The sequence below is a fragment of the Amyelois transitella genome, chromosome 18 (assembly GCF_032362555.1).
Source record: "Amyelois transitella isolate CPQ chromosome 18, ilAmyTran1.1, whole genome shotgun sequence".
Classification (NCBI taxonomy): Eukaryota; Metazoa; Arthropoda; class Insecta; order Lepidoptera; family Pyralidae; genus Amyelois; species Amyelois transitella.
In genome coordinates, this window is record NC_083521.1 from 161,780 (window position 1) to 178,391 (window position 16,612).

At 37.5% G+C, this 16,612-nt stretch overlaps 1 protein-coding gene across 1 annotated transcript; it reads left to right on the forward strand.

The window, feature by feature from the left end:
• Positions 1–3,930: 3,930 nt before the first annotated feature.
• On the forward strand, positions 3,931–7,068 carry LOC106138354 (adhesive plaque matrix protein-like). The gene is made up of 2 exons (XM_013339483.2): positions 3,931–4,020; positions 5,878–7,068. The coding sequence occupies exons 1-2, from the start codon at positions 3,931–3,933 to the stop codon at positions 7,066–7,068; spliced, it is 1,281 nt and encodes a 426-aa protein (XP_013194937.2).
• The last annotated feature ends 9,544 nt before the right edge of the window (positions 7,069–16,612 follow it).

A 16,612-nucleotide genomic window follows, 5' to 3' on the forward strand; every position in this document is an offset into this window, starting at 1 on the left:
CATCTCGCTCGTACATAGCGTGCAGTGTGCGCGGGGCCTTATCTGCTAACACCGCAGCGCAGGCGCAGCTCCTGGACTGCCTGTATCGCGATTGGTTTTGCAGTTTGAGAACTTCAAATTCGTTGAGTTTATTGTTATTATTAATGAAGATAACTCATCTTTATTGTGTAACTATTTCCCTTGAATGTGTAAATCGGTGTGTTTAAGACATACGCCTTACCATACCCCCATTTGACTTAACCCTCCCCAGCTGAGCAGCCGCGACCTGAAAACCAACCCTACTCGTGTGTCGCGTCGCAAGGATCTGTTCGTATTAGCGGACAGTGCCTAATGCCTCAGGATGGATAAAGGAAATATTGTACGTCCATATGGGCAGGACACAGTGATACCTATCATTTTATTGTTGACCTATTTTTTTACCTGTGTTTCACAATAAAGATGTTTGATTTGATTTGACTTAATTTGCCACCACCTCGACGCTGCTGCCCGACGTCGTGCCAGACATCAGATGACAGCCTGTAGTAGTAGTGTCACTCGCTTTTGCCTGCAACGGCGCTTGCGCATATTAGTAAGTACCTTATGTCCTTCTCAGTATTCCCATCTCATGGATATCGTAAAAGGCGACTAAGGGATAGGCTTACAAACTTCTTTCTTAGGCGATGGGCTAGCAACCTGTCACTATTTGAATCTCAATTCTATCATTAAGCTAAATAGCTGAACGTGGCCATTCAGTCTTTTCAAGACTGTTGACTCTGTCTACCCCGCAATATAGATGTGACCATATGTATGTATGTAAAGAAGACAACATCTTGTAAGTTATACTTGAGGCTGTAGGCTTCGTTCGCAAGAGATTTTCATCAGGGTATCTAGAAATGTTTTAAAGATGGGTAACTGTGTAATGTCCTCAATTTCTCAAACGATAGGTATTCCGATAATCGCAGCGGGCGAATCTACTCGAATGTAAGCAAATCGAATACGTTATCGATATCCCGCATACGATCGTTACAACATCTGGCTGGTTCTTTCGCTGTATTCATGAATTCTAATGGAAGTCCCTTGTATTTAACTACATATATATATATTTACATTTATTGAAAGGAGATAATACCAAACTCTAGTGGCAGGTATCAAGCAAACAATTATATCTTCTTTTATGTCCTGACATTAGTTTCGATCATGATCCTGAATTGGGTTGATCATACCTACATATAATACATATTACCACGTCTACATCAACTACGGGGTAGACAGAGCCAACAGTCTAGTGAAAGGCCACTTTCAGCTGTGGCTTTATCATGTTATACAGATTGAAATAGTGCCAGGTTGCCTACAAGATTAATCCCAAGTTATTTATGCGCCTGTCCCTAAGTCGTTTTTTACGACATCCATGGGAAAGTGATGGAGGAGTCCTATTCTTCAGTGCCGGGAACCACACGGCACGGGCAAGTCATGTTGTAACAAGAAATGGCATCCAATGGTCCCCGCAATGTTTGCAGTGAGACCTCACCCCTATATGATAATGGTTACACACACATCTAGTTCCGCTAAATTACTAGATTATTATGTACACTAGCTGTTGCCCGCGACTTCGTCCGCGTGAAGTTCGAGTTCAATCTTAATCATACAGTCAGATACAGACAGACAGACAAAAAATGTAAAAAAAAATTCTCTATCCGTTTCAGTCAAAATACTAAATGTACAGACAAAATATTTTTACTATTTTATTATATGTATAGACAAGCATAAACAGACGACTTTTGCATTGAAATTGGAAATACAGGGATTGGGGCATGTAACACCTTATCTGTTCTCAACCCTTCCAAAATGATGAATGACACGTAACTAATTTGCATTTCTATGCAATAAAAATAATGAACTAACGCGATGCATTCCTTCCATAACTCGGGTACAGTTCAATAACAGTACTACCTGCAAGGTAGAAGTATGAGATATGTCTCATATTAGCGCGCGTACCCGTGAGAGCTCACCAACATAAATAATACATGCGCTGCGCCCCGGCCTGCCCCGCGGTACCTCAATATCTTTTTATCGCCACAAGTGCGTCTGCATTATGTATTATATACATTGTATTCAAATTTCAGGTTTCAGGATTATAATAAATCATTACTAGTCTGTGTTAGATAAAGGTTGTATTCTAATGGGTTTTGACGGTCCGACCTTTTGTTCGTTTACTCGCGTTGAGAAGGAGGTAGTAGTTTCCATTGAATGTGTAAGATAAATTCTATTCAGTTATTAAATTCATTGTGTTGGAAGGACATAACAAATGCATAAGAGAGTGATTGGTTTGATGAAGCAATTTGCTAATTTGGCTGAAATTTCTGTTCAGTCAATATATTATCTATACTGATATTGTTATATTTGTTTATTTGTTTGTTTGACCGCGTTAAGCTCAGGAACAAGGTACTGGTTTGAATTGAAAAATTCTTTTTGTGTTTAATAGACTATTTATCGAGGGAAGCTTTAGGCTATATAACATCACGCTGCAACTTTTGGGAGCGAAGAAATAATGGAAAATGTGAAAAAAAAAACGGAAAAAATTATTAGGTATATTATAATAATAATATATGTAATATAGTATATAATATTAATATTATATAATATTCATCCTTGAGGGCTTCAATGTTGCCCAAAATAACTATTCCACGCGGACGAAGTTGCAGGCACAGCTAGTATTAGATATAGTTTTTAACTTTTTAACGCATCATTATTGAAACTTCAGACGTTTCTTTTTACTTTTTTTTTCATAGAAGGAACCTGATAATTTCGTGTTTTCGTTTTAAAAAGATCTGTTCAGAGACTATAAAACTACCTACATAAAAAACTATAAAACAAAAATTGTAACATAATGCAATCAATTTATGCGAACCAATTTGATTTACATACGTATACAGACTCCATTTCTATTTATTGTAATTATTTCAATGAAGTGCCGTGTGGTTTCCGGTTCCAGTACAAAAAAAATAGGACCACTCCATCTCTTTCCTATGGATGTCGTAAAAGGCGACTAAGGGATAGGCTTACAAACTTGGTATTCTTTTTTAGGCGATGGCTTAGCAATCTGTCACTATTTGAATCTAAATTCTATCATTAAGCCAAATAGCTGAGCGTGGCTTATCAGTCTTTTCAAGACTTTTGGCTCTGTCCCCCCACCCCACAAGGGATATAGACGTGATCATATGTATGTATTTCAATGATTGAGATGGAAGAAGGTCAGAATAATCAGTTTAGAAGATATCAACCTATTTTAATAAATCAGCACCTTATTTTTAAAACACGCGACCATTTTATACTTACCGCAAAATTCCAACCAGAAAGACCAGTTCTGCTAATGCACAGTAATCCTTGTAAATTAAAAGCCTATAAATAAAATAAGACACGTACAAAAATTAATTCAGAAAGCATGTTTTGTAGACCAATAAAAGGATAAATTTGTATTGACAAAACTTGGTTTATTTTTTGTTCAGTATAAGGTGATTTTATTATTAATAGATAGTATTTTATAAGTATTTCAACTCAAAATGTAAAACAATAAAACATAAAATAATACTCTTTCCTGGACAGATAGGCAGTCTATACCCCTTGCGGGGTACGCAAGGGGTATAGATGTGATTATATGTATGTTTGTATGTATGTATGTATATTTGTTTCGCTTCATCCACTAGTTAGTTTAAGGGGTAGTACAGCGTAGGTTTTTACTTGAAAATTAGTAGCAGAATTAGTGAACATTAGTTCTTAGCCTATGATCTAAAATACGAACTCCAAATTCATAAGCCTATACCTTGATTTACTTCAACAACAATCGCTATCAGACCAGCATAGAATGTGACATAACCATAAACTTCATAAGCCATCAATAAAATAACGAGTAAACATTTACCCATCATCTTTAATGTTTATTCGGCCGTCATCATGAGATTGCTGACGAAATCATCGAGTGTGCTCGTGGTGAAAAGCGTCAAGTGTGCTGAAGTGCCACAGTTTATCTGCCAGTGCACTGTAGTGAGATGTTGACACCTCGCCTGCAAGTAGTTGGGTGTTAGACCACATGGTTACATGAAGGTCAGTGGTTCTCAAGCAGTGCGGAATAACCACAATTAGAGGGAAAGATTTTTAAAGTGACAATGAGTGATTATGGCCTGAGTTTTGTGGAAGCATTAAGTGGGGAATCCGATCAGATTTATCATGTAACATAGCTTTAAAGATACTAGAAAGGTTTATTTATACCTACTGGCATTATTGTAAACAGCGATTATCTAAAATGCCCTATTTCGACACGCTTACAAGCGAAAAAAGATGCCGAGGTCGAAGAATATGGAGACACGTAGTGTAAGAAGTATAGACGATAGTTCAGGAATATACTATGTACACTGAAGAAGAAAGAAGGAGAACTAAAGAGGAGAGAAATAATTAATTGAATGGCACTGTACTATACTAATCAAGAAAAATAAATAGTTTACAATAATAATGTTTTTTGCTAACTAGACACATTATGACAATCGTTGCTATGGCATATGTACATACATACATATATATACATATGCATGCGAGTGACTTTGCCAGTTAATATATACATAAATGTAAAGAAGTTTGCCTACATGTAGTATAACACACGCTCTATATAAAATTTAGAAGATTATTATTTTCAAGAAGAGGAAGTAGTATTCTAGTCATCTACCATGATCGGTTAAATCTTTGGGAGCCACTGCATCTCTAACGGTGACCGCCTTCCAAGCCACTCGAACCTCCCGCGCGGAGAGTGGGCCAAACACAACATTCACCGAAACACAAATATTTAGTGTATACTTTTAGAACCATTGACTGCGCATTTCAATGATTATTAAGTCAACAATTTATTTATAGAGACTTGAAAATATTTTATTAAGCTCGTTATAACGTGAATTGATTATTGGCGATTTTGGTATGTAGGTAATTTACTTACATACCAAATCAGAAAAAATGGCCTTCGAGAATTCTATTCATTGTGATATTGACCTGTATCTACGCAAAGAATAAAGATGCTATATTTATTATTACAACGAACAACTTTTACCCGCACCTTCACCCGCACGAATTTACCGCCACCTACACGCGCGAATTTGGCGGCACCTACAAAAAATACAGTTTTTCGCAAATCCCACGGGATCTTTTGTATTCACCAGTGTGAAAAGAACCCTATTTTACCCAAATTTATACGCAAAATTTCAAGAAAATGACGCGTGAAGAGATTACAAACAAACTTACTGTCTTATTAACTATAATATTAGTTGTAATTATTATGGGAAGCAGACATGAGTCGCTGGTAACATCAAATTATTCTTTTTTGCGCTGGTCCATAGCATTCCACCCAAGACAGGCATTATTTATCGTCTGTCATGACTCTTTCACGCGGCTTTTCAATTAATTTGCAGTTATAACTCAGCGCGCGTATAAATACGTCGCTCCCGCCATAAAACACGCCACGGTCGTTGTTCGGATTATAATATATTGGTTTTCTATAGATCAGTGAGGCAATGGCACCGTGGTAATTATTAGAAGTATTAGTAGGAGCCAGAGTGAGCGCTACTTGAAATTTATGTTTGAGTAGCTTTGACTTGCCGGTTTGCTCCTGTAGGAATTAAAATGCTACTTTAAAATAAATCTTCCGAGGATCAGGTCTTCCGCCTGTTCTTTTTTTTTTGCTTGTTTTTAATGAGCAAGTGGTACTATCCGTCATACAAAGCCTGGAAAGGAGAACCCAGGCGGGCCCTTATCGCGCTCATGAACAACCCCTGTTCCATCCGGCTTTTTAAGTCCCTGTTCTAAAAAAAAATCTGTTTGTGTGCTCTTAAAAATACCGGTTTTGAATCCCTGCTCAAGAACAAACCCAGTTTTGAATCCCTGCTCAAGAACAAACCCAGTTTTGAATCCCTGCTCAAGAACAAACCCAGTTTTGAATCCCTGCTCAAGAACAAACACAGTTTTGAATCCCTGCTCAAGAACAAACACAGTTTTGAATCCCTGCTCAAGAACAAACCCAGTTTTGAATCCCTGCTCAAGAACAAACCCAGTTTTGAATCCCTGCTCAAGAACAAACCCAGTTTTGAATCCCTGCTCAAGAACAAACCCAGTTTTGAATCCCTGCTCAAGAACAAACCCAGTTTTGAATCCCTGCTCAAGAACAAACCCAGTTTTGAATCCCTGCTCAAGAACAAACACAGTTTTGAATCCCTGCTCAAGAACAAACACAGTTTTGAATCCCTGCTCAAGAACAAACCCAGTTTTGAATCCCTGCTCAAGAACAAACACAGTTTTGAATCCCTGCTCAAGAACAAACCCAGTTTTGAATCCCTGCTCAAGAACAAACCCAGTTTTGAATCCCTGCTCAAGAACAAACCCAGTTTTGAATCCCTGCTCAAGAACAAACCCAGTTTTGAATCCCTGCTCAAGAACAAACACAGTTTTGAATCCCTGCTCAAGAACAAACCCAGTTTTGAATCCCTGCTCAAGAACAAACCCAGTTTTGAATCCCTGCTCAAGAACAAATCCAGTTTTGAATCCCTGCTCAAGAACAAACCCAGTTTTGAATCCCTGCTCAAGAACAAACCCAGTTTTGAATCCCTGCTCAAGAACAAACCCAGTTTTGAATCCCTGCTCAAGAACAAACCCAGTTTTGAATCCCTGCTCAAGAACAAACACAGTTTTGAATCCCTGCTCAAGAACAAACCCAGTTTTGAATCCCTGCTCAAGAACAAACCCAGTTTTGAATCCCTGCTCAAGAACAAATCCAGTTTTGAATCCCTGCTCAAGAACAAACCCAGTTTTGAATCCCTGCTCAAGAACAAACCCAGTTTTGAATCCCTGCTCAAGAACAAACCCAGTTTTGAATCCCTGCTCAAGAACAAACCCAGTTTTGAATCCCTGCTCAAGAACAAACCCAGTTTTGAATTCCTGCTCAAGAACAAACCCAGTTTTGAATCCCTGCTCAAGAACAAACCCAGTTTTGAATCCCTGCTCAAGAACAAACCCAGTTTTGAATCACTGCTCACGAAAAAAATGTTGTTGTTTTAAATCGCAGTCGCAGTTGCGTCGATCGTGGTCTGTGAGTATGTATATATACATATATAGGTATACTTCGAGTTTTTATAGAAATCCTGACATTAGCAATCTTTGCAAAAAAAAAAAAGCAACTCATATTGGATCATGGGCATACATGCAGTGGCCTTAATGTCCTGGTTTTCTCATGATATTTTCTGTCCCTGTTTAAAAGGTATCCGTTTTTCTATCGCATTTCCCTTGGTTGACTTATGGAAAGGAACTTGTAAAATATGTGTTACATTGCGCTGGCGATGGTGTTTCTCGTTTATTGCATTTCTCTAGCGTGATAAACAGTAAAGGTTCAAGGCCTTATTCGGCTGTCCAAATGACTCTAGTACATAAGTATTAGTTTTAACTGATGCTCTTACGGTGAGGGAAAACATTTAGCGAATGTGGCAGTAAAGTGCAACAAAGATATTATTATTGTAATTGCACACTCTCAAGTTAATATCTCGCTTGACCTGTGACTCGGGCAATGAAGCCTGCAACAAATTTCATGTTCACATTGAATTAAAGAGATAAGGACGTTCTATTTTGGTGCGTTCATGCATCAGGGTTATTGAGCCAAATCACATCCGAACTATGATATTATAAATAAGATTTATGAATGTGGATGAAGCAAAAGAAGTATGAAGAGATCGTGGCAAGTGGAAAGATATACAAGTCTATCTGCCTACAAAAAGGCGTGATTTTATGTATGTAAATTATAATAGGTATTACAAAATAAATATATTTTTTAAAATTGTCGTGTTTACTCAACATAGCTCAAGGGCTAAAGCTTCTTTCCCGAAACATGATAATCTCACGCGCAGCCACATAATTTGCTAGTTATTACGCATGCGCACATACCCATACATTTGAAGCCAATTAGCCGGCAGGATTTATAGAAATAACATCGAGAGACATACTCGTTTATGCAGCTGGATTTGCTTGTGACTTCCAACCTAAGGTTTATTTAATCATTTTCCTATTAAGCTAAGCGTACCTTAATTCCCAAAGTGAAAGGGATGCCGAAATGGAGAAGCTTCGTATATATAGTTTTACTACAAAACGCTCCCGACTCCTCCCGCGTGAAACGAAAAGTCATCATGATTTCCGTGAGGCCCTTTTTTGGGTCTTATCGAAAAACCTAATGTTAGGAAATATGTATTTGGCATGGAAAATGACGCTGACTTCTTTTAGGTAGGTACAAAAGATAAAAACGCGCTCTGGTATGTCTAAACACTTGTTAGAAACTACTTTCATTAGTTCACTGTCAGGATTTAAAGGTCTAAGTTTAAATACTGCATTGTAGTGTCTTTGGCCGCTTGTTGTCACATGTTCTTTAGAAGTCGATATAATCAACAGATTTTTATAACGATAGTAGATTTAATTATAAATTATGTTGACATCATTAAATTATTATACTTTGTATTAGTACTTCCAAACTTTCGTGTTGCATAACAGTATACTCCTTCATCGGAAGCCTGTGCTCTAAGACATGTACAAGTTAATTCCCGCGTGCAAACATTAATAACATACATATGATCACGTCTTTTTCCCTTACGGGGTAGACAGAGCCAAAATTCTTGAAAAGAATGATAGGCCACGTTCAGCTGTTTGGCTTAATGATAGAATTGAGATTCAAATAGTGACGGGTTCCTAGCCCATCGCCTAAAAGAAGAATCCCAAGTTTATAAGCCTATCCCTTAGTCGCCTTTTACGATATCCATGGGAACGAGATGGAGTGGTCCTATTTTTTTTTATTGGTGCCGGGAACCACACGGCACACATTAATAACACTTAGTTTGTATCCTATTTTTTAATTCAAATCCATTTTTCTAGTACCTCCGAAATCAGCACGCGTCAGCCACCTCGCCGCTGGAAGCCGCCTCATTCTATATTTAATTATAATTTAATCACGTTCATCATCAATCGCCTGCGCACCACACTACATTAATTACTGCCTGCCTCTGCGCAGGCGGCCGTATATCTTCATTGCCGGCGCGACATAACCCTACTTTTAATTAAATGCTTTCTAATCGGGTTTTTGTCGACATTTTCACATTGGTCGGGTGGCGAAATATTTTTTAAAATAAAGAATGAACAAAGAACAAGCTATTCCATTTTCTTAATTTCATGGACATTGCATATAAAATGCCGTGTGGTTCTCAGGACTTTTAGAATTGGGGTGACCCATATCTTTCCCATGGATGCCGTGAAAGGCGACTGAGTAAAATGCTTATAAATTTAGGATTATTCTTGTAGGCGATGGGCTAGCAAAATGTCACTATTTGAGTCTCAATTCCATCATTTAACCATACAGCTGAACGCGGATTTTAAGTCTTTTAAAGACTGTTGGCTCTGCCTACCCCGCAAGGGATATAGACGCGGTTATATGTATATTGCAAATAAAATTCACTAAAAACGTAAAAAGAACATTCAGACTACATTTGTGTAAGATGAGAATGGATACAAAGGCGCATTTATTTTAAATTAAAGTCCTATTTCACAGATTATAAGACACAACACCACATAATTCCAGTTTCCTCGCCCAATCTGAACACACATATTCGGGCTTATTTCCATCAAGAGCTTACTTGCGATTAAAATATTCAATGTTTGTTAATAGCTGTTGAAAACGTCAGCGCTTTACGCAAATTGAGCGAGATAATGCTAGATTACATTGAATTCGAGCCTCTTGGAGAGAGGTCGTCGAACTCACATCTAAATGGAAATAAGATTTAATTTTTTATGGCCATAGATTGAAATAACTTATATTCGATCTATAATTTAATAAGCTCAATAAAATCGGAATCAAAAGTCGGGCACTGGAAATAAAAATCACACTCAAAAATGTAATAGAATAACTTTTTTGGTTATTGCCGTGTGGTTCCCGACACCAATATAAAAGAGAATAGGAACCCTCCACCCCATGGACGTCGTAAAAGGCGACTCAGGTATCCCTTAGTCGCCTAGTGACAAGTTGCTACCCCATCGCCTATAAGAAGAATCCCAAGTTTATAAGCCTAACCCTTAGTCGCCTTATACGACATCCATGGGATTAATATTCTTCTTTATATTAGTGCCGGAAACCACACGGCACGGAACATCATGTTTTGTTGCAAGATCTTCGCGATACGCTATTTAAAACAGATATAGTTTCTATCGGTTCGTGATCCCCAAACTGTAACAGTATGAATTTTATGGGCCCACGATGCTCATAGATCAAATAACGCAACGCTATCATACCGCCCAATTAGTTTCATAACCGGGCTGTAAGACGGAGCCAAATTGTGGGTTGTAAACCTAGATGTATGATACAAGTAGATGGACAGTTCAAAACAATAAGTAAAATTTGTATAACTATTACACTCTGGTGATTAGATTAATTGAAATTAGATATACGAACGTTTATATCCCTTGCGGGAAGACAGAGCCAATAGTCTTGAAGACAGAGGCGAGGCCACATTCAGCTGTGTGGCTAAATAAAATAAAACGTTTTAGTGAAAGGTCAGGTCAAGAGTAACAAAAACCGAAGAGCTTAGATGAATTCCTTCGAATATAAGCATATAAAGATCAGCAATGGCAAGTGAAAACACGTGGTCTCTGCCTGCCCCTCCGGTAAAGAAACTTGACCGCCCAAATATGATAAAAAAAATAATTTGATTTGATAAAATCCTCTTGGAATAACGATACGTCCCGTGACCACAATCCTGATACCTATTAAGATTACTTAAACTTTAAAGATGAATTGCCTCAAGTAGTCATGCAGCTCAACATGCTTAATATTAATTTTCGGTTAAGATACTTCTTCTATATTTATCATATTGTTATATCTCTATGGCCGTGGACATAAAAGTGAAAGCCAGCTATTAATTGAAGGGTAATGCGAGGCAATGCGGCCGATGATATTGTAATTAAGTTTGGGCGTCACGCTACCGCCCCGCCCCGGGTTCGCTCCCGGCACGGTAACTATAACTACCTAATTGTAGGGTACGGGCTCAAGCTTCAATCCTTTGTTCTTTTTTCTAACTATAAATAACACACAATTGTATGTCGATTACAGAGTAATCGAGTGCAATACGAAGAATTAATTTAAGGAAATTATTATTTTTCCTGACTGTTTGAAAATTAACATTCATGTGCCGGATGCTAATACATGTATACATATAGTCACCTCTATATCCTTACGGGGAAGACAGAGCCAACAGTCTTGAAAAGACTCTTAGGCCACGGTCAGCGTTCAGAGATTGAAATCGTGACATGTTGCTAGCCCATCGCCTAAGAGAGGAATCCCAAGTAATTGTATATATATCTATACCTTAGTCCCCTTTTACGACATCCATGGGACAGAGAATGAGTTAGGACCACTCATTCTCTGTCCCATGGATGTCGTAAAAGGCGACTTCTTTACTAGTAAAAATCCAAGCAAATAATATTTAACTCTCACAAGTTTCATTCGTCTGAGCTTGTCATAAATATCATTTGACGAAGCTAATGTCTATAATTTGCTCACTTTACGTAGTTTATTGCTTGAAAATAGAGGTGTCGTGATGGACACGCGACAGAATAATTTATAACCCATCTTTAAGGAATATTTAAAGAGGCAGTTCAGTTTTTATGGGATTACTTTAAACGAATCGAGTCCGAAAGGAAATGTAAATTAATTACATCAGCAATAACAGTTTTGTAATGAACAAATTTCTTCTCTCACCGGCAGGCGTTATTCCCTGTTATATCCTCACCGCGGAGAGGTAAGCTAAAATACACAGTCATTTATCTGAATTTTCTGGTTATTTCAAATTCTATTTTTTTTTATTCTTTACTTGCTTACCCAGTAAACGTTGTTTTGCCATATAAATATTTTTTAAGTAATTTCTAGTTAAAAAAAATGTTAAGAGTGAACAATCTTTATCACTAAGGGTTGGAAAAATAGATGTTGGTCGATTCTCAGACGTACTCAATATGCTCAGAGAATCTAATAGGAGTACGGGAACGAACATTGTGGCAAGAGAATTTTATATATACGATTATAGGACCTTTCAAACGTCACACAATAATTGTCAGACAGTCATATATTTTGGTTTCACAACATTGGTTGAAGTATTACTTAAAACTAAAGTAACAACAATACTGTTACAATAAATTACTTAAAACGATTGGAAACTGCACTGCAGCATTTTATTCAATAACGTCAACTTATCACCGTTTGTTGATTATCGTTAAAACGCATGTAGGCAAATTAGAAAGAACTCATTGCTCTCATTGGAGTTCAAACTTGAAATGCTACAGTGTTGTTCCGCCGCTTCTGCTATACATTCGCTTTAGAAGCGGTGATAGCTTGAATTATTCATTTTTAGTATGCGATATAATATATACCTATTCAATAATTAAAAATAAAATTTTTAATTTGATATCTTTGCATGCTAATTAATCTTTAACCCCAATCGATGCGATTTCTTTTTGTAAAGTCCATATTAAAATCTCAGGCAATTTCCAACTTAGCTCATTATGTCATTAATTTAATACCTGACGCGTAGCTCCCTCGCCCGGCACAGGGCTATCGGGTTTGCGATCTACAGACATACAGACAGACAGACAGGGATTAGCGACGCATAAATCAAAACTTTTTGCGGCGGCTGTCAAATGCGGGACAGAGATGTAGAGAGAATTGTCGGTGCTAAATATTGGTGGGTCAGGGTTTGTTTTTATTACTAGCAACACCAACAGGTTTTGTTCGGATCTTATATTTAAATAAGATACGTAGGAAAGTGAAACTGAAAATCCCTTATGAAATATGTTTTATGAGTTTTATACTAGGACGTACATATATATATAAACGCCTCTTTTCTGAAGGTATATATCTGGAGGTAGGCAGAAATGCAGTCTCATTCCACTTATCTTAGTTTTAAGAGTGCTTTTTGTTCTCCGTATAGTGAGTTCAAAGTTATTACCTATTTATTGTTATATCCTATTTAGTACTTAGCTCAACGTGAAAACAAATAATAAAAAAATCCTCACTTTTATACGTCATTTATATAAATATGTACAGATATATATCATTAAAAATGAATCTTAATTTTTTTGTAATAAAGTACACAATCAATAAATATTATTACGAATAGGCATATGTGCTTTAGCGAAATCATTTCTTTCGGACAATTTTCAGCGAGTTTATGGATTAAGGCTTTATGGTTCACCATATCTAAACTGTATGTTTTAAGTTAAAAATCACATTGCTTAACGGGTGGTTTAACACATCTATTTAAACTATATCTCGACCACTTACACGGTATTAAGCCGAGAGATGCGAGCCTCGGCTCTTATTTACAACTTTAATATGACATGTCGGGGGAGATGGAATGCAGCATGTTTTTCACTGATCATTTTTGTACAACACATTTTTATTTTATTTTACTTATTTGATGGTGTGGCTAAGTAATAATGTATTTGTTCATGCTTAATTACATTTCATTTTAGGTCTCAGAGGTAGGCCAGATAGACAGACGAACGAACAAGACAAAACAGTGGTTTAACTGTGATGTAACAAACAAACATTCTTTCTTATTATTAATATTTGTTAAGATGAGATAGGATTCATAATAAATTATAAACTTTACGCAGACATTTCAAAACCACAAGCGCTCCCGCTGCATAATCGCACTTACCTTTAAAGAACTTATCGCTCATTGATCTTGGAACATCAAATTACAGAGTATCAATAAAATGCGGTTGGCGAGGTAACCGGGGATTGAACCCACGACCCCGGAGCGTGCAGCGTGACCGCGCATCCAGCGGGGTAGGCAGAGGCTTGTGAAGCGTGCTCGGACTGATTCACGAGACTCAATAGGGCTGACACCACTATAAGTATTATTTTAAAATGTAAGCATACCCACTAGCTTTTGCCTGCAGCTTCGCTTAATGGAATTCCCATTTTTCTCACCCCCAAAGCATATTTACGATAAAGAAAGAGCTATGTTTGACTTTCTATAATTAAATATATTACATACATACATATAGTCACGTATGTAATCGTTATGTAATCCACCCAACCTTTTTCAATTTAGTTGAAAAATACAGACATACACATACATACCATCACGCCTGCCTCCCATTGGGGTAGGCAGAGAGTATGGATTTCCACTTGTTACGATCCTTACAGACCTTCCCGCTTCCTCCACACTCAATACATACTTTTTTCATGCATATTCGACGATTACTCCCAACATCTTCCTTTTTTAAGACATTACAAAAAAGAAATATTGAATTATAAATTAACAATTCAGGGCAGCCCTACTAGTTACAAGCCACGGAGCTCTCCCATCACTAAACATTGCGCACGATCATACAAATGCTTCCACCGAGCCGGCGGGGGCTGCGGTTTTCTGACTCATTGACTCACTTTGTCCAATGAAAAGATTTTACGTGATGAAAGTTATCTTGTAATAATAACAAAAACATGACATTGAAATTCGACTATCATCTTGCGAGAATTAGGTATAATGCGAAATAAATAAAATCGAGTTATTGTGGCATAGTGATGTTCCTTTAGTCGTTAAATTAAATGTCTTATTCCTTCTAGTCGCGTTTGCATCCTCACCACTTTAGAAAAACGGCCGGGGTACTCCTTTGACCATGGTTCCTGAATTAGGTGACCAGGTTTTTACAAGAACCGACTCCCGTCTGACCTCCGCAATCTTTGCAGGTGAACTAAACCCGTATTGGATCGATCATGGTTACACATCCAGTTGCCTGAATGTGCAGGTTTCCTCGCGATGTTATCCTTTCCATAAATTATATTTATTCTATTGTAAAATGTCTAGCACCACATAACAAAAGATGGTGATTGTGTGATATAATCCCAACTGTAAAATATTGGTAATGCGAAAGAAAGTGTGTTTGTTACCTCTACATTACCTTACCTTACCTTACCTTACATTTAAACCACTGAACCGATTTTGTTGAAACTTGATACAATTGTGACCTTGAAAAAATGGTATAGGCTCTTTTGATAAATACTACGGGATCAAGATTGAAACTTTAGAAGACCGTGGGTGAAGCCGCAGGAAAGAGCTACTTTAATACAAACAGAATATTGTAACAATTCGGATTAAGCTGAAGATAGATTTTCTATAAAAAAAAACTCCAGTCTTATTTCGCAGCCCATAAAATACCAACTCGTTCACTCCCAAAATTAGAGTGTTATCTAAAAATGGATCGACATTAGAATCAATCACTGGGTATCGGTGGCCAAAGGTCGCGGGTTCAGTTCCCGGCTGACGAATAGCGATGCCTGCGCGAGTCAAAATATTACGAGATGTGTCATTCTTGACTGATTGACGTGTTTGGTGATTCATTATGATGATAAAACGGCGGATTGTTAAGTTCAAATACAAATTAATAGCGCTTGTCCCTTAGTGAATCTCAACGTACTTAGAATTATTATAAGTTAAGAATTTTAGATATTTACTCAACCGGGGAGTAAAACCAACCATTGAAAAACTTTATTTGTAGCATAAATATTTATTTAATTAGTGCCGTGTAATGGGAACCACATCGGCATCGATCTTCTTAGTGCTTCATAATTTAGGGCACCTAACTATCGTGGTATTGCTTTTAATTTACCGCTTTTAGTCAAATTTTGTCGTGAAAAAAGCGTGATAACAAAATGCTGTAATATGAAAGGCAATATAGAAATAAGAATAGAAAAATGTTTGTTTAGGTGATTTGGTTATGTTGAGGGATGATTGATACCAGATGGCCATGAAAGGAACGTTAAAAGGAGAAAGACTAGCCGAACGCACCTTGGTCAAATAGGGGACGTCCTAGCCATAGGTCAGGTCAAGAGTATAAGAGAATGATGAATGTGAATGAAGTGAATGAAGTACGCTGGGATCGTGGCAAGTGGAAATATACAGTCTCTGGTCTTCTTCTGAGTCGTGATTTAATGTAAGGCTTGGTTGCACAATAGCTATCCACATCCTACTAATATTTATAAATGCAAAAGTTTGCGAGTATCGCAGGATGTCAGTATGGATGTTTGTTACTCTTTCACGCAAAAACTTCTGAACCGATTACGATGAAATCTGATATGTAGGTAGCTGAAGACCCAGAATAACACATAGGCTACTATTTATCCCGGAGTTCCCGCGGGATTGATTATTACGTTATGATAGGGTTTTAAAGCGGACGAAGTCGTGGGCGGCCTCTAGTTTAGTTATAAATTCTTGACACATCACTGATATAAACAGATACTGTTATAAAGTTTTGATCTTTTTCATCTCCGAAAATGTTTTGCGTAACTACTGACATTTCCTTCAACACTACAAGTTAGAATTTAAACGAAAAATTCCTCAGCTCCTTACCGGGCGGACGATGGTAGATAAACCTGCAGTAATTGCAAAACTCTATCTACAAACAACATCTAGCAACGGGCCGGTCTGTCCGTCCGTCTACAAATGTAATTATTGTAATAATAAATCACGCATTGGAGCTGAGTCACGAGTCTTTGTCCGCGGCGCGAGATGAATGCAGG